We start from the raw sequence: 18,822 nt of genomic DNA, 5'->3' as shown, positions 1-18,822 counted from the left end.
GGTGTTTGTATCTTAATTCAGTCCCCACTCCTCCATCTGAACACTTAAGTTCTGCGTGACGTTGCATGCTGGGGTCATCGGGCCATGCTCAGGTTCTATGACCTTTAACCTGAGGGTGTCCATGGCAGCTGAAAAATTATTCAGCTTTGCTACATAATCCAAACACTTGGTGATAAGTTGTTAATATTGGGGTTATTTCTTCCCTTTCTGTACACACACACACACACACATATGCACACATATGTATCTATACACACATTTTTACACATATACATACATATATATGTGGTCATGATGAAGGCACAATTTGATATTCTAGTATCTTTTATTGAACATTATATTGTGATTATATTTCTATATTGGTGGAATTTATTCATAAACATTTATTTTAATAGCTATAACATACTACTACATTCTATGCCATAATTTCCTTAGCCATTTCCCTAGTTTGGGATGTTTACGTCCAATTTTTCTGGCCTATAAACAATATTTTTTTAACAGCTTTGGGCATAAATCTCTGTCTACCTTTTGAGTTTCATCAGCTATATTCTAGAAAATGAAACTTCGGGGTCACAGGGGATCAAGTTTTTGGGATCTTGATACATTGTCAAATTCTTGTTAGATGTTCAAATCCTTCAAGACTCAGTTTACAAATCACTCCTCACAAACTTTCACTGCCTCTCTTTTTTTTTTTTCTTTCGAGACAGGGTCTTGTTCTGCCACACTGGCTGGAGTGCAGTGGCACAATCATGGCTTGCTGCAGCCTCAACTTCCTGGGCTCAAGGGATTCTCTTGCCTCAGCCCCCTAAATAGCTAAGACTACAGGCACGCATGACCACACCTACCTAATTTTTGAATTTTTTGTAGAGATGAGGTCTCCCTATGTTGCCCAGGCTAAGTAATCCTCTGGCCTTGGCCTCCTAGAACCTAGGATTATAGGCGTGAGCCACGGCACCTGGCCCCCATCTTAATTATGACTCCTTTCCCTATTATTCCATCACAGCAACTCTGTTTTCACTGCTCTTGTCACAACATAGTGCACTCTATCTAGTAGTGTGTTTGTTTAATTAATGTTTGCCCCTGCCTCTGGACTGTCATTTTAATGAGAACATTAAAGTCTCTTCGTTGTTGCTATAGTTGTGGAGATGGGGTTTTGCCGTGTTGCCCAGGCTGGTCTCAAACTCTGAACTCAACTGATCCACCCACCTCAGCCTCCAAAGTGCTAGAATGAAAGGTGTGAGCCACTGTGCCCAGCCCAGGGTGTCTTTAGTTCACCACTGAATGCCCAGTGATGAAGACATTGTCTGGTATATTGTAGGCCCTGAATGAATGAATGAATGAATGAATGAATGAATGAGTGGTGTCTATCATCAAGACACAGACACACAGCAGGGAAGCGGGATTGGGAATTGGGGCTGCTGTGATGGGTGGAGCTATGACACCCGCCTCTAGGCACAACGCCCACATGCTCCCAGTGAGTCCTGCCTCAGCTCCTAGGGGTGGGCAGTGTTTAGAGCTGAGCGTCTGCCTCCCCTCAGAGACCCCACAACACACCCTGCCCCACACCCCTTTCTGCTTCAGATGTCAGAAGGAAGCCCAAGACCTCTAGGGTCCCATCTTTAGGTGGTCTCACCTCCCTCAGGGATTGTGCAGCCCCACCCTATTCTTGCCCTCACTGGTGCCACCTTCCCAGTGGTGGCTTCTGGAGGCCCCCTCCCCGCACATATTTGGGGGTTGGAAATGGGACATGTGTCTTTCTTACTCCCGTTGACACTTCCAGGTCGTCGTTGTTCCTTTCTCAGGAATGCCTCCCCTCCTCCCTCGAAGCTTATAATTAGACCATGCGTTATTTCACTCCTTCTCACTATCTCCCATAGGCTTGCACTCTGTGAAGGTTTTAGCATTGGACTTGCTGTCTTGCAAACGTATTTGTTGTTGATGATGATTTTGGTGTCCTCCAGCACACTGGTCTCCGTGCTCCTTGACTGCCTCACTCCCTATCTCGCCTTCTGCCTTGTGTCCACCACCGTGTCCCAGGTCACTCCTACCAATGTCACTCCTGCCAGTATTCCCTCCAGAGTCTCTACTGAAAGCACCCTAGTCTCATACAACACAGATCCCCCAACTCCAACCCGTCTGCTCCTTCTCACTTCCTAGTCCTGAATCCTGCTTTATTTTCTCTGTGCCAAGCATCACTCTCTGAACGTGACACAGCCTGGCTATTCCCCGTTAGCATAAGACTGGGTCATTCCCTAGTGAGTTTCCAGCGTCTACATGGCACCTGTCCTACAGCAGGAGCCGTGAATGAATGAATGAATGAATGAATGAATGAATGAGTAAATGAATATGAGATAATTATTTTCCCTAAACTGACTGCGTATTCTATGTAGTAAATTTCAGGCCACATAAAGTGGCATCTTAAAAAAAAATCAATATTGGCTTCTTTGTGGCCTTACAATTACCTTGAACAAATCACACACACAGGATATCTCTGAGTTTCAATTAGTCCAGAGGGAACCACTAAAAGGACTTAGGATACAGAGCAGAAGATACCAGTGTAGTCTGCAGAGTAACCAGTCCGAGATTAGAAGTCCCTGATGAGCCATCGCCAAATGAATGGAGAGAACATTTCCTGGCTTACGGGAAGGAGAGCCGAAGCCAAGGGAAGTGCCTCATTCAGCTGGATTAGTTATTGGAAACTCGTTTCCCTAGGCCAGCGAGTCCTTCCAGACGCTGAGAGTCTGTGGCTGTCTAGTCTCTTCTCCAGGGGCGTGGGATCACGGGAGATGGGCCTGCTGCATCAGCTCCTGGCTCCTGCCTTCCGGCCCCCACAGTCCATTTGAAGGCGCAATGGAAGAGAAGGGCCCGTGCTCTCAGGGCCAAACCCGCGAGCCAGTCCTAGAGAGCTTCCAGAGAGAGGCCCTCCAGTCGGAGCTGGCTTCCCCAACTCTGCCTCCATGCTCTGAAACTGACCCAGAAAAGCAGGCACGTTAGCAACTGGCAGTGTTTCTCTCTCAGATATGGGAACTGTGTGTGCTTGATTAGGATCTTGAGTGAAATAAGCCATCGTTTCATTGGGAATGTCTCAGAGCTCAAAGTTTCTTTCTATGTATGCATAATTAATATTCTACCTCTTTGAAGATAAATGTTATCTATCCAACTCTGTAAATGGATCATTTCCCCTTGGCTATTACTATGTCGTCTCCTTTCCCAAAATAAAATAAAATACAAAGACAAAATGGTATGTTAAAAAAAAAATCCTCGCTAAAAATGATTTACATTTTTATTCCCAACATGAAAAGCTCAAGAATGTTTTTAATGCCTGTCCAGCTTGAAACCCACTGCAAATGTCTTACAACATTTTGTAACAGGCTTTTCCCATCTGTGCTGAAAGCAGCTGATGATTTAATGCAAATTGTTATTGTTTCACAATCTCCCAGCGATCTTTGCTATTTTGGATTAGCATCCGAGGCCCATTTTTGCATCTGCTACAGAAGCCCGACTGTGAGGAATTGGCGTTTCGTCGTGGCCCTTCTGTGTTCTGCTGCGCCCTGCTTTCCTCATGTTTCAGATCCTCCTCAGTTTCCAACATTATCACTTAACTCTTTCTTTTCTCAACCTTGAAACCTGGCTTAGAAATGAACCCCTTCTGGTCTCAGGGTCTTAAACACTGAAGCAGATAAGGTAGAGCATGAAACTATGTTCACCAGCAAGGGAGCCTAGGAGGCTCTGCACAGCCACATGGAAGCCTGGCTAAAATGTCTATTTCAGTAGACTTTTCAAATTTATGACACCCAGTGCCTGAAGTGTAAATGAACCATTATATGTATATATGTACAATGCATTTACATACATATATAATATGTAATTTTATAATATAAATAGTGTTATGATTCATAAAATATTTTAAATTAAAAATAATTTTTTTAGATGGATTCTTGTTCTGTTGCCCAAGCTAGAATGCAGGGGCATGATCTTGGTTCACTGCAACCTCCACCTTCTGGGTTCAGGCGATTCTCTTGCCTCAGCCTCCCTAGTAGGTGGGATTACAGGTATGCACCACCACACCCAGCTAATTTGTTTTTGTTTTTTGTATTTTTAGTAGAGACGGGGTTTCATCATGTTAACCAGGCTGGTTTCGAACTCCTGACCTCAAGTGATCCACGTGCCTCGGCCTCCCAAAGTGCTGGGATTACAGGTGTGAACCACTGTCCCCAGCTTTAAATTAAAAAAAAAAAAAATGTTAAAGACGTGGTCTTGCTCTGTTGCCCAGGCTAGAGTGCAATGATGTGATCATAGCTCACTGCAGCCTTGAACTCCAGGGCTCAACCAAACCTCCCATCTCATCCTCCCAAGTAGTTAGGCCTATAGGCGCATGCTGCCATGCCTGGCTAATGTTTTGTTTTTTTTACTTTTTATAGAGATGGGGGTCTTGCTATATTGCCCAGGCTAGTCTCAAACTCTTGGCCTCCCGCTTGACCTCCCAAAGTGCTGGGATTAAAGGCTTGAACCTTTCATCACACCCATAAAATTTATTTTCAAAGGATCACTAATTTTGTATTTGTTTATACTTTATGTTGTGCTTATTCTCCTCATCAACAAAAAGTACAATGACCATCAAGTAAGGAATTTAAAATTGCCTAAAGTAAAATATTTTTATTTGATAAAAATGTTACATCACAAGTAGGGGTCACAGTTGGGACAATGAGTTTTGAGTTCTCATTGAGCCACTCATCACCTGGCAAGTGTCAAATTCTTGGTTTCTCAGTCTCCTCATGTGTAAAATTGAACTATCATTTCTCTAGCCTGCTTCCCAGGGTTTGGGGACTCAAGAGGAAAAGATGGGAATGTTTTGCAAATTGTAAAGTGCTACGCAAATAAATCCACCAAAACAAATGAGAAGCCAGGAGTGGACTTTGCAGGTTCATATTTTGCGGGAATGCTTTGGTTGCTGGGACCGGAATGGGAGCCCCTTGGGCCTGGATAGAAGTCAAGCCAAGCAGATAAAATTAAAGCAAGTTTGGAAATGGAGCTCCAAGTCAGGGCATGTGCACAGCAAATTCACTTTGAGGCTTTATGAGTTCAAAGGTTTGCTGTATTCCAAAACATCCCACGTTCTTTGGCGAACCCTAATCTGACCCATCTCAGTGTTGTCAGCCAACGTTTTTACCCATTTAATCCCACCGTAAACAACTGCAATGCATACGTTGCTGCTGACAACTCGAGCTGGGTAAACTCAAGTCAGATACGAACTGAACCCTGCAACCAGATCATTAGCCCGGGTCACCACTGGTTTAGAAGTTTGTGTTGTTTTCCTTCTGTCACTTGCCAGCAATCTATGGCACTTTCCCCCTCATAGTTTGCAGTCAGCTGGGCCCAGAGCCATGCGAAGCTGTTTTTAATGGCAAAACCTTCAAAGTTGTACTTAAAATATTTGCATCATAAAATCCCTCATGGAAGCCAAACCTCAGTTTCAGAAGGAACCTTCTCACAAGAGGGGAGACTGCCTCCAGCAAGCGAAGAAGGGCCCCTGCTCATGCTCCCTCCTCCTGCAGACGATCTGCTGAGGCTGCTGACACCCTGTGGGATCAGATCATCGAGAGGCATCCACAGCATCTAGGAACAAACTCGAAATGGCTTTTCTAAGCCAGCAAAGGTGTGAGGTGACTCAGCAGTTCACTGTGCAATTCAGAAAAAAAAAGGTGTTTTCACACATTTAATTGATCCTATGAGCAAGTAAGTGCTAAGCAGGAAAGATGAGGAATTGTTCAGCTTCACAGTGGGAGGACTCAGTTCCTTGCCTCCTGCCCTCTTCTCCCATGTCCAGCATTAAACAGACCCATCCGGAGTGGGGCAGGCCAGCACAGATACAATGTGCTTAAAAAACATACAAATCAGGAAATAAAAACTGATGATTTAAATCGGAGCTCAGAAAGGGAAAAAAAGTAATGAAGAAAAGCGGTTATCTTCTTCAGGAAAGGATTTTTGATCTTAGGGGATCCATAATGGAATTCTTTAAAGGTGAAATTCCCTATCATGTCTCAGCCTTTTTTGGCTAAGATCAAGTGTGAAAGTGAAATTCCCTGTGATGGAGCTTATGATGGGACTTAACTGAAGGCAACTAAATTTATGGACAGAGGACATTCATTGGCTTCTACTTTGCTGAATGGAGTATGAAAGCCTAGGAGAGGAGAGGGATGCCTGCTGGCAAGAAAGATGCTAAATTCTGGAGACAAGAACCCATCTAGCTGGGTGTGATGGCTCACCCCTGTAATCTCAGCACTTTGGGAGGCTGAGGCAGGGGGATTGCCTGGGGTCAGGAGTTCGAGACCAGCCTGGCCAACATGGTGAAACCCCGTCTCTACTAAAAATAACAAAAATCAGCCAGGCGTGGTGGTTCATACATAATCCCAGCTACTTGGGAGGCTGAGGCAGGAGAATCACTTGATCCTAAGAGGCTGAGGTTGCAGTGAGCTGAGATTGCACCACTGCACTCCAGCCTGGGCAAGAAAGCAAGACTCTGTCTCAAGGGGGAAAAAAAATCCTTCTATATGGGATGCAATGAGAATCTTCCCTTTCCCCCATAGGCACCAAAGCAGAATATCAGTATCTTGTTTAAAAAAAATTCTTTAAAGCTTATGTTCAGAATTACAACTCTCATCCCTGACACATTAAGAAAAGTCAATTTTATTCCACCAGCTTTTGTGATCTAATCATTACTCAGAGCTGAAGGTGGTTTTCCATTAAAGCATCTCCGTCACTCTCACTTTCTGACCTGTGAATGTTCTTATTAGCTGCCTTATTAAGATGACATCCTGTGTCTGAAGAAAAGATTATCTCCTTACCTGACATGTCATTTTCCAAGTAATCTTTGTTCCCTCCTCCCCACCCCAGAAGAAGAAAAAAGCTGACTGTTAACTAGACATTTAAAGGTATGGTACACTGTGCTATCGGAAGGAAGGCGTTTCTAATGGAATGTACCTGGAGGTGGGCAGTTGAACCTCATGACTTACTCTTCCATGACTAGCAAACAAAGTCAGAAAGTAAGAAGTACCTGCCTCATCCTAGATTGGTTTCAGAAACACCTGAGCTTTAAGGACTCTTTGTATGAAATAAGAAACCCATTAAAATAACCAAAGATAGAATGACGTATGCAAAACTACATATACCTGTTATGTGAATATGCAAATGTGTGCACTTTCTAATAAAAAATACTGGCGCAGGGCAGCATTCTTGATGACTGCCATATGTGGGTGAAACAAGGGCAATGGCGTGGACAGAGAAGTCACCGGGATGCCTGGTCTCCCACTCACTGTCTCTTCATTGTGATACTTCTTATGGCCAATGATCACAAAGTGGTTTGCTTATTTTCCACCCCTTTTCAAAATGGGTTTGAAATAAAACTAACTATCCCAACTCCATGAAACAGAAAATTCATTGGGTTTACCCTCTCTCATTGGATCTATTGGACTTCATTGGCAGAAACACAGAGAAGTTGGGGTCCTACTCTCTGCCCTGTTCTGGGGCAGCCCTGTTAATTGTGGGGTGCTTTTGTAACCCAGGGTCCTCGGGTTTTCTGGGAACCTGTGGAAAAGTGCCCACTGGTAACTGTTGCACCCTGAGTTCTCCTTATTTCACAAAAGTTCCAGGAAGCAGCCCAGACCCAGCAAAATAAAAACTAGTTGAATCCAGAGGTGCCTGAGTTGGAGGGAACTTTAGTGAACTCTTCTCCTTACTGCACTAAACACCCCAACCAGGGAGGAACTTATTTGCCATTTTCTACCCATGCAAGGGATGTAGAAGCATGATCAATGACTGTCCCTGCACCATCCTTACTCCACCTCACAGGGGTGTCCAATCTTTTGGCTTCCCTGGGCCACATTGGAAGAAGAATTGTCTTGGGCCACACATAAAATACACTAACATTAACGATAGCTGATGAGCTAAAAAAATTTTTTTTAAATCGCAAAAAAAAAATCTCCTAACATTTTCAGAAGGTTTACGAATTTGTGTTGGGCCGCATTCAAAGCCATCCTGGGCCACATGTGGCCCTTGGGCTGCGGATTGGACAAGCTTGACATACGATGACTCAGCTCACTAGCCCAATAAAAGCCATTTTCACCTCCGTTCAGGGAGGTACTGCTTTTGGGAACTATCTCTTGTGTCCTCCTCATGCATTGCCAGTAATAAAACCCTTGGTGAAATCCTCCCTGGCCATGAACCGCCAAATGATTGAACCCTAACACTTTGACCTTTGAGCTGTCCTCGGTCTGACCACAGAAAGAGAAGGTGGATGGCAGTGCTTCAATTACATATAATATAGATATGCTATGCAGTATTTTTATAATTTCTAATACAAATGACTATATACTGTCTTAATGGACTAAGAGTGGAAATGATGGCATAGTGGAGACCATCTTTTCCAAAGGACAGGTGAGTTCCCCCACCTCCATCCTCATCCGAGAGTGGGCTCCAGGGTCTCCCTTGCTCTCCTTTCATGCAATTGCGGCTTCTGAGGGAACTGGGCAGATCCCAGTGCCCATCTCGACAGCACCTGGGCCGCTCCTCCTTGGGACACACCCTCCCAGGGGATACCCTTGAGTCTTAGCAAAAGGTCCTGAAGCCAGGAGGCTGGTCGACTGAGTCAAGATTGCTTCATGGAGCCTATTTTGACTTCTCTGTGGACCATTCCTACTTCTCTTCCCAGTGCTGCTCAAACTGTCAGTTTCAACCCACAGGTCCCTTTGTGCCTTGGGTCCCCACCGTGCGATTATTGCCTCTCCTACTCTGCTGTCCACTGTCAGTTGAGACAAATAAGCCATGTGTTTTGGTATTGGCAATGGGCCTCCTGCCCAGGGAGGAAATGAACAAACCTGTCCATCTTCCCTTTTCACTCCACACCTGGAATGCTTGAAAGAACCAAGGAGGTGGTATTGCCTTGGCTTGCCACGCACCCCTCATTCCTAATCTTGAGGTGACAGAATTTGGATGTAGTGACAGGATGAGGGTTGCTATGACAACCCACTGATGCTAGGTGCTCCACAAGAGGGCATTTTTGACAGGTCCTCACAAAGCCTGCCATTTGCGTGGGGACCAAATCTCCTATATTTGTGCACAAGACATACCTAGGGACATAACACCCTTTATGCCTTCAAAACACCACACGCATATTTGTGGGCATCCCTCTCAAAGAAATAGCAAAACCTTACTTTGTAATTTGGGAAGTAAGAACCAGGTTTGTATTGGAAGTGGACTCAAATCTGGACCTTTCTCTGGGCTCACAGGACTCAAGGCCAGGACTCAATCAAAACATCTGGCTTGCTAGGATGATTCCAAGGGTGCAAAGGGCAATCATGGGAATATCATGTTGCTTTCTGTGTAGTTTTTTGATTTAGTTCGAGCTGTACTGGCTCCTTCAATTCAGAACTCCTCAGGCTTCTTTAGGCAGCCTGGGCCTTGCAGTGGACTCTTGAAGGTTCTTCTGTCTCCCCTTCCCCTCTCCTCAGGTGCTCAAATACGCAATCAACCACCAGCTCCTGTGTTTGCAAACTTCCCACTTTGAGACTTCCAACTGTAAGACTGTATATTGTCTTAATGGACTAAGAGTGAGAATGATGTCATAATGGGGACCATCTTTTCCAAGGGACAGGTGAGTCCCCCCTCTCCATCCTCATCCAAGAGTTCGCCCCAGGGTTCTCCTGCCCCGTTTCATGCACATTTTCCTCAGATGTGAGGAAACTTCCAACTTTCTCTAAATATATTTTTTAAAAATCACATCTGTTAATATACCTTTTAAAAAACCCCAGCTAGGCAAGGTTGCCCAGGAACATCAGAGACACCAAAAGAACAGGAAGAAATATGCCTTTTATTAGGAGCCGCATATGTACAGAGAAAGCTGTTTCTCACAGCTCAGGGGAGGCTGTGAGAAAGAGCCACTGTCATCCAAGGTCACTGCACGTACACTGGTAATGCCACTTAGACACTGCCGCACATTATTAAGAAACAGAACCATGACACAGAAGTGCAGAAGAGACACAGGTATGTGTGTGGACACATCATTTCTAAAAACAAGTCAACACAAAAATACAATGTGCCAATAAAAAAAATAGGCATATCCATACACGTCTTTTTTTCTGTTTTTAAAGTGAATACATGGTATGCTGAGCTTTCACCTCCAGCTTTTTCCACATCAGAATTCACAGGCACTTTGGCAACCCAGCCACGGTTTACAATACAGGATGTTCAGAACGATGAAGGAAGGTGGGAGCCACCGAGGTCCCCGAGACCCACACACACACTCAAATACTGACGCGAGAGTGAGCTTCCTGCCACCGCCGCTGTGGGACCCGAAAATGTTCTCTGTGTGATGTGTAACGGCTTTTCCTTTGTCTTTCATGTTTCATGGCAGAATTACTTAGGAGCGTGGCATCTCCAGTCAGATATGCAGTGTGTGGATGCATTACACAAGCATCAATTGCCTCTGACTTGAAAAGCCGTAGAGAGATCAAAATGACCGTCTGGTTTATCTCTGTCCTATTCTGTGGCCTTCCTGACAAGCTGTCAGAACAAAAACTAATGAAAATAATTACTGGGATGTACTGGGCCATGAGCTCTTCCTAGGAGAATTTCTTTCTTAGCTCTCCCATCCTGATAGACACGGGGCCAATGGCACGCCCAGCTTCCCCCCGCAGGAGCCACTCCCGTCTCCCACGTTCCCCACACAGAGCTGTGGTGGCTCAACCCACGCGTCAGGAACAGGACCGAACAAGCCTATGTATAAACGCAGACTAGGATCATCGCTTTATTGGTAATGTTGAGTTATAAGGCAGTTACAAAAGGACCCTCATGGTAACCAAACAATGTTGGACTATGGCTTAGCTTCTGTAATAGGATGACCGACTCTCCCGTCACAGGGAGCTGAGAAAGGAAAGAGAAAACCACACTGATGATAAAGTATGACAAATGGCTGTGCTGTGAAGTACCAGAAAGCCCCAATTTTTGGTGTATGTCGCCCACTTTTCCTCCTCCAGAGACTGAGATGTCATCTCACAGCTCAGAGAACTTAGAGGGAGAAACAGGGCCGCGCGTCATCCTCCGCGTCAGGTGAATTTGTCTCCCACGTGGTGCAGGGACGCTATAACCAAGCCGCGGACAGCGCATGAGTTGGGCCGAGACTCCCGGCACTGTGGAGAGGCGCACAGCACGTGAACGCCTCGAACAGATGATTGTCACAGGGTGGGAAATCCTTCCATGAAACAGACACGTGAGACATCGTGGCAAAGACATTAAGGCCTTCCATTTCTTTGCCTATACCGCTTAAAGGCACTGATACCAACAACAGAAATACTCCATAGTACCATCGAGGTTTTAAAAAAACTCCCAAAATACAAGTCTTTCTAGGAAAATGTCTTTTATTGCGTGACATGAAGCATCTGTTCTTTGCGCGCTCAGGAATAGAAAGGCCTCCCTTTCTCAGGAGTCTGAAGTCTGTTCAGCCTCGCAACCTGAGAAGGGGAGGGCGGCACATCTTGCCGGAAAGGCCCCTTGGGAGGGGCGTAACTGGGGTCCTGGACTTTCTTATACGAGTCATAGTTGCTGGGCCCCTCGGAAGGAGGCTGCTTCTTCATCTGCTGCTCCTTCCGCCTCTGTTCCTGGCGAAGGAGCTCCTGAGTTTCCAGCATGACCCTGGCGTTGAAGCCGTGTCCTCCCAGGTAGCCGTTCCTGGAGCCTTGGTAGCTGGAGTACCTGGGGTTCTCTTTGGCACTCTGGAAGCCTTCCCCGGGGGAGTAGTTCTGCTCCCAAGAGTCCTGGGAGACCGAGCTGGCGTTTTTCCTGCTTTGCCTAGAAAGCAAAAGCAAACGTTAGTGTGAGGGTAGGAAGAAGGAGGGAGAGGGAGGAAAGGGGGCAGGATGGGATGGAATATGCATTTTCATGTTTCAATAAATATTCCTGTTCTCTTATCACATGCCAGACACTGTGATAGGGGCGGCTGGAGAATTCAAAAATGACTGTCCTCAGCAAGCACACAGTCTTAGACAACTAAACTAACAATGAGTAAACAGGAGAGAGAACTAGACTATGCAGCTACTTAAAAAGAGAGTCATCTTCCTGTGTCTGAGCAGGTTGTGTCTGTTCTGCTTAGGGTACCAATATCTCCTGCAATTTAGACACACTGGCAAAGCAGAGAAGTATTAGAGGTTTGGCAGCTTCCATGGTAGGAATAACTCCTCACTTTAGAACATTACAATTCAATTCTAAACAAGCACAGCAAATATTTTACACAGCTGCCACCATAATGCCAGAAGCACTAGCTAATATGAAGTACATGTAATGGATTACAATGTGGGTTCGGTTATGAAAGATTTAAGTCTAGACTCCTTTATGATAAAAAATGCAACAGGCAGTCCCTTAAAGCTCTGGCTTTCGAGTTGTGTATGTCAGCAACTTACACTCTCCAGGATACTTGCTCATCGAGATTGGAGGGAGAGTCCAGAAGTCTGTAGAGTAAGCACTATTTTCTTACACATTTACCTTCACCAAAGCCCAGGGTAACCTACTTAACTTGCTTTCTGTCGCCCCAGGATAGGGAAGTAAATCAGAGTCATATGAAAATTTCAAATTCTTACCACTTCTGCAACAGGGTTGCGCATGATTTCCAGGAAACATTATTGTTTTGAAACATCTTTAATTTACTATCAAGTCTCTAGATGGTTTTATGAATTTACAGTAAGATTGGCTATGATGAAGTAAAACAATTCTGTGCCAGAAAGGAAGACATGCCCTAATTTTTTTGCCTTGAAAATGGAAGAGGGGGAGAGACAATTGAGTAATAAAACAAAATATATTGCTCCATTTATCAATAAGAAAATCATTTGGTGACAGTATGTATTGCTCAGCCCTTTCCATCAACATACACAACACAGCTGAATGTTCACAAAAACACTCATGGAAGGAAAAGAAGGTCTGGGAAGCCACTGCATCTCCTGCAGGAACGATGCAATTTGCATTTTTGAACATTCAGAATTGCGTCAATATGGTTTGGAGGGAAATCCACCCATTTTCCATATGGCCTAAAATGTAGTCGGAAACATTTTCAGTAAGGAAAATGACCGTAATGTCCAGCATTGCTATGATGATGACTGCATGAGCATTCTATAGCATGTCTGTCTGGGTCTCTTTTAAGGGAAGACTGAACCATTTGTACAGTCAGCCCAGGCAAGAATCCTTAGATGTGATGGAATTGTTTATTTGCCTAAAGCACTGATTATCTTCACTTAAAAAGTCATACATTAATCTGCCCAGAGACAAGACTGTTGGAAAATGCCGGTATGAAACCAGGGATTTGACATTAATCATGAAACTTTAATTAAAACAAGGAACTTGTGACTGATATTACAGCAACAAAAATGGGATTCCTTTATGAGTTATCAGTTTGAAGATAATCAGAAATAGCCTGCAGACATTTCACCTCTTTTTCATCCCTGGCCTACTAAGATCCATCAACTCCCTTCCTCCCCAGCTCCATGGAGCCCCAGGTTTCGTGCTATGGAGGTTGTGCACCCTAAGTGGATTCTGTATCATCCCCGGAAGACAGTCTTTCTAGATTTAAACAGGGAGAATTCACTCAAGGTTTGTTAGGGATGGAAATTACAACAATGTGGGAGAATGAATTTTTTGTAGCTAAAATTTTCTTCAAATTAATCAGTAAAGAGAGAAGGAAGCAGACTGCCCTGAGGTCTGAAGTAAGATATGTGGGTAAAATGCACATAAGACAGACAGACAGACAGACAGACACACACACACACACACACACTTCCTTGGTAAGGAAGTTAGCAGTATCTATATGCTCTTGATTAAGGATAGAATGAGAAATGGGCCAATTGTAGAGACCAAGGGAAGGAAATGGACAATAAGAGTTTCCTGCACTAGGAAACCAGGCATCCAGGCAGCAGGGCGAGGTGGGAGAGTGACTTAGGCTCAGAGCAACGTAGATTCAAATCCTGAGCCTACCTCTGCCTGGCTGTGCGACTCTGGGAGAGTTACGCTCACTGGGCTCAAGTCACCTTACCTGTGAAACAGGCATAATCTCTAACCTTGAAAGGTTGTGGGGAGAAAGAAATGAAATAACACACGTAAAGTGCTTAGAAAAGTGACTTGCACTCAGTAAATGATTGACTAACAGGTCCCAGAGGAGTAGTTTGAAGACAAAGTCATTCTGCCTTCAAAGATTAGGCTCTGAGCCTGGGTGTGGTGGCTCAGGCCTGTAATCTCAGAACTTTAGGAGGATGAGGTGGGAGGACTGTTTGAGGCCAGGAGTTTGAGATCAGCCTGGGTAACACAGTGAGACCCCACCTCTACAAAAAATGTTTTGAAAAAATCAGCCAGGTGTGGTGACGGGTGCCTGTACCCCGCTACTTGGGTGGCTGAGGTGGGAGAAGTGCTTGAGCCCAGGAGGTTGAGGCTGCAGTGAGCCGTGATTGCTCCACTGCACTGCAGCCTGGGTGACAAAGTGAGATCCCATCTCTAAAAGAGGAAAAAAAGAAAAAAAGGCTCTGGATTTAGAGAGGCATCTTTTTGACCAAACAATAATGTTGTTTTTAATTTAATTATTTTGTTTTTGAGACAGAGCCTCACTCTTTTGCCCAGGGTGGAGTACACTGGTGCAATCTTGGCTCACTGCAACTTCTACCTCCTGGGTTCAAGGGATTCACCTGCCTCAGCCTCCTGGGTATCTGGGATTACAGGAGCGCACCACCATACCTGGCTAATTTTTGTATTGTTAGTAGAGATGGGATTTCACCACGTTGGACCAGGCTGGTCTTGAACTCCTGAACTCAAGTGATCCGCCCACCTCAGCCTCCCATAGTCCTCAGATTACAGGCATGAGCCACTCTGCCTGGCCAAAAATTGTTTTTTAAAGTAAGCTTTCCCTTCCTTGGTTGGAGGGATTGAGTAGAGATGCCAAGACACAGAAACGCAACAGAGGAGAAAGGAGCCCTTGCTAATTGAGGGCAATTCAGCACACTGCTGCAGACATCAGAGGGAAGGCCACGTTCTTCCCACTGTACTGTGAGCCCTTGGCTAAGGTCATGGATAACAACAGCAACAAAACATCAATCTCCTTTCGCTGAATTTCTTTATAACCAACACATAGGATTGTCTGGTCCTGCATGCAATGAGCCCCCTGGACATTTCTGAATCCACTCAAAGTACATATCGCAGTTTGGCAATAACTATCACCTAAAGATTACAACCACCTCCAACATGGCCTGGAGACCATCAGCACGGAGAGGACTCAAACCAAAAATCTGATGCCTAAGGAAAGCCATTAAGCCACCAGGGTGACAGGGACACAGACAGATGGAGGAAGACAGAAGGAGCGAGGCTAAGAAGTTGGGAAGTAGATTGGAGACATAATAAATGGGGTTCGTGGAGAGAACACAGGAGGATGCAGAGACACAGCTTGGAGGGTGAGGTATACAAGGCTTTCGAGGAAGTCAGACCACGGCAGACAGGGAGCCGAGGGAGGGGAGAACAAGAAATGGAGAGGCAGGAAAAGAAAATGAAGGGAAACACCAAACCAAGAACCTTACGTCTCTCTACCAGTGCCTGTGACTGCGCACGCCTCTATTACATTTGGGGGCTGCCTTTTGGATATTAAGGAAAGAAACTAATTTAGGAATTAAAGAAAGATGATGTCACAGGGTACAGATCTCAGTGACAGAGGAGCAATTTTTCTGTTTGTTCTACTGCACAGCATGGTAGGTATAGGTAATAACAGAGTATCGTACATTTCACAACGCTGAGAGAGTAAATATTTGAGGTGATGGATATGTTAGCTAACTTGGTTAAGCTTAATCAATTATTTTATGCTGTATTCATAAATTATAACATCACTTTGTGCCCCACAAATTATACAAACTGCCAATTTATAATTTTTTTTTTTTTTTTAAGATGGAGTCTTGCTCTGTTGCCCAGGCTGGAGTGCAGTGGCACGATCTTGGCTCACTGCAAGCTCCGCCTCCCGGGTTCACACCATTCTCCTGCCTCAGCCTCCCGAGTAGCTGGGACTACAGGCGCCCGCCACCACGTCCGGCTAATGTTTTGTATTTTTAGTAGAGACGGGGTTTCACCGTGTTAGCCAGGATAGTCTCTATCTCCTGACCGTGTGATCCACCCACCCTGGCCTCCCAAAGTGCTGGGATTACAGGCGTGAGCCACTGCGCCTGGCCTATAATTTATAATAAAAAATACATTATTTTAGAAAAAGAAAAACAAACAAGAATCCTACTCTGATTGAGAACTGAGTGTGGGGCCACCACATAGGTCCTTTTTCCTGCCAACTAGTGTTACCACCTGGCCAGTGTTTCTCACTGACATTCCAAAATGTAACTTGAATTCTACCTGTAGTTTCTCACTTACAGTTACAATTTACAAACCACTGTTTCTCATACACATGTCTCTAATTCAAACCACCTTATCTAACGCAACTGATACAAAGCCCAGATCATTTGTTTTATTTTATGCTCCACTTTGTAACTATACTATTTTTATGTGTGTAATCTTTTTGGTTTCTAATGCCATACCAACTTGTTTAGACAAAACTCTGTTAATTGTCAACATCCGAAAAGCAGAGGTCAAGTGTCTTTGAAGAATATCACATGTCAGAAACTTGGACTTGACTCAAGCTCATGGAGGTGGCTGCAGTCCCCCCGACCTCCTGTTTGCTTTCTTTCCCTTGCTTCAGATCTCTGCACACAGCCTGCCGCAGAGTGAGGCTGCTTTGTGAGGCATCAAGCTGGGCGCAGGGTTCTGCGTTCCTCATCTCCCTCACAAACAGGAAGATTCCCATTGATAAATTATTCTCTAAAGGAAGACAAGAAGATACTGCAGAAGCCTATCAGCCTCCGCTGCCCAAACTTACATAACTCTTTGAGGATGTCTGCTTTTCTCATATCTAAATAGGATAAAATGACTAAAAATAGGGAGCTACAATTAACCCAGAGGGAAAGCTGTAGTTATTTAGGGCAACACTAAATAACAGCGGAGGCACTAGCGGTAGCGGCTGCAACCCTCCTCTGCGTGTATATATAGATACTTCTACCAGGCGCTTCCGCAGGGAGAGGCGGAGAAGGGAAGAGATGTCAGGGCTGAGAGTAAAGAAGGGAGAGGAATGGGAAGGCAAGGACGAAAGGTTCGGCTGGGAATGCATGAGCTACCTTGCAATGCAACCAGGAGAAATTCAGTGGAAGCACCTGCCTTTCTCTTTTGCCTCTTGTGAGGACTGGGACCCAAGCGCCTCTTCTCCCTTCCAATTGCCCTGCCTTTCTGGCCGCCCACCGCTGTCTCTCTCACCTCCCTTTCTCAGCCCTTGGCAGCTCCCACGTCACTGCTCTCATTATACACACTTTGCTATGTTTCTCCTTCAATCCTTAGAGACACTCTCAGGCATGGCCAAAATATATGAAGACAAACAACTGGCCAATAAAAATAAGAACACAGCCCCTGCCCTGACAACACCATCCACACAAGCTATGAAGTGCCCTGGCCCACCCGTGTGGTCGTGCAGGCAGGGCCGTGCCAGGTGGGCCAACTGGTCCACGCTGTCAGCTCACCCTTCCGATGGAATGCAGCCACACAGACTGGCTGGGCTGCGGCGGGTGAGGGGGGCAGTGCAGCGAGGAGGGTGGATTTTACACAGACGAACCTTGATGTCTAATTCAAGTGCCTAGGCATTTGATTCACTGGGTTGATTCACACAGTGACCTCCTTCTAAATGCTAAGGGCAGGAGAGCATTGAGGGGAACTTTGTACCTGTTAATATCCCAAATTTGGGGCCAGGCATGGTGGCTCACACCTGTAATCCCAGCACTTTGAGGGGCTAAGGTGAGCAGATCACTTGAGGCCAGAGGTTCGAAACCAGCCTGGACAACATGGCAAACCCCTTCTCTACTAAAGATACAAAAATTAGCCAGGTGAGGTGGCGCACGCCTGTAATCCCAGCTACTTGGGAGGCTGAGGCATGAGAATTGCTTGAGTCTGGGAGGCGGAGGTTGCAGTGAGCCAAAGTCATGCCACTGCACTCCAGCCTGGGCAACAGAACAAGACTCTGTCCCAAAAAATTTGGGAACAGAAATCCTTGATAGCAACAGGCCTTATAAAATCATAGTTTAGGACATGGGCAGGTTCAGGTTTGAATGCTGGCAAAATGACTTACTAGCTGTGTGAGCTGGGGGAAATTTACCTACTCTGAGCTGTTTCCTTACAAGATAAGATTATATCAAAGGTCCTATAAAGACCAAAACTCTAATGACTCTTACCTAGAGAAGGCTAAAGAACCTGGCAATTCTCCTTTTTAAAGCAAAAAATAATTTAGTACTCAAAGGGGTTATACATAGCCTTATGGATTGAAAAAGAACAACTGAATGAATAAATTGCTTCAACAGATGGCACTCATGCCCATGGAGACTCATCCACTCCATGTCCCCTTGGCTGACCTGTGTCCATGTGGTGAAGTCCCTTGTGGTTGTTACAGTGATTATTAACATGTAAAGAAATTCGTCTTTTTGAGATAGGGTCTTGCTCTGTCACCCACGCTGGAGTGCAGTGGTGTGATCTCGGCTCACTGTAACCTCCGCTTCCCAGGCTCAAGTGATCCTCCCATCTCAGCCTCCCACGGAACTGAGATTACAGGCATGTGTCACCATGCCTGGCTAATTTTTGTATTTTTTATGGAGACAGCGTTTTGCCATGTTTCCCAGGCTGGTCTTGAACTCCTGGGCTCAAATGATCTGCCTGCCTCAGCCTCCCAAAGTGCTGGGA

General features: G+C 45.3%; 1 protein-coding gene across 22 annotated transcripts in view; it reads right to left on the bottom strand.

Moving 5' to 3' along the window:
* Positions 1-9,845: 9,845 nt before the first annotated feature.
* Positions 9,846-18,822, bottom strand: part of PARD3 (par-3 family cell polarity regulator) — a 724,849-nt gene continuing 715,872 nt past the window's right edge. For 16 of the 22 annotated variants that reach the window (XM_017871462.1, XM_017871451.1, XM_017871479.1 and 13 more), the window contains one exon: positions 10,778-11,841. In XM_017871462.1, the coding sequence (XP_017726951.1) occupies positions 11,448-11,841 (394 nt within the window). In that variant the 3' untranslated portion in view covers positions 10,778-11,447. Of the gene's footprint in view, positions 11,842-18,822 lie in introns of all 22 variants that reach the window. The other 6 variants (XM_017871454.1, XM_017871471.1, XM_017871544.1 and 3 more) reach the window with 3 other exon arrangements.

Source organism: Rhinopithecus bieti, unplaced genomic scaffold, assembly GCF_001698545.2.
Source record: "Rhinopithecus bieti isolate Rb0 unplaced genomic scaffold, ASM169854v2 scaffold_763, whole genome shotgun sequence".
NCBI lineage: Eukaryota > Metazoa > Chordata > Mammalia > Primates > Cercopithecidae > Rhinopithecus > Rhinopithecus bieti.
Note: the sequence above shows the minus strand (reverse complement) of the source record. Positions and strands in the feature narration are given on the sequence as shown.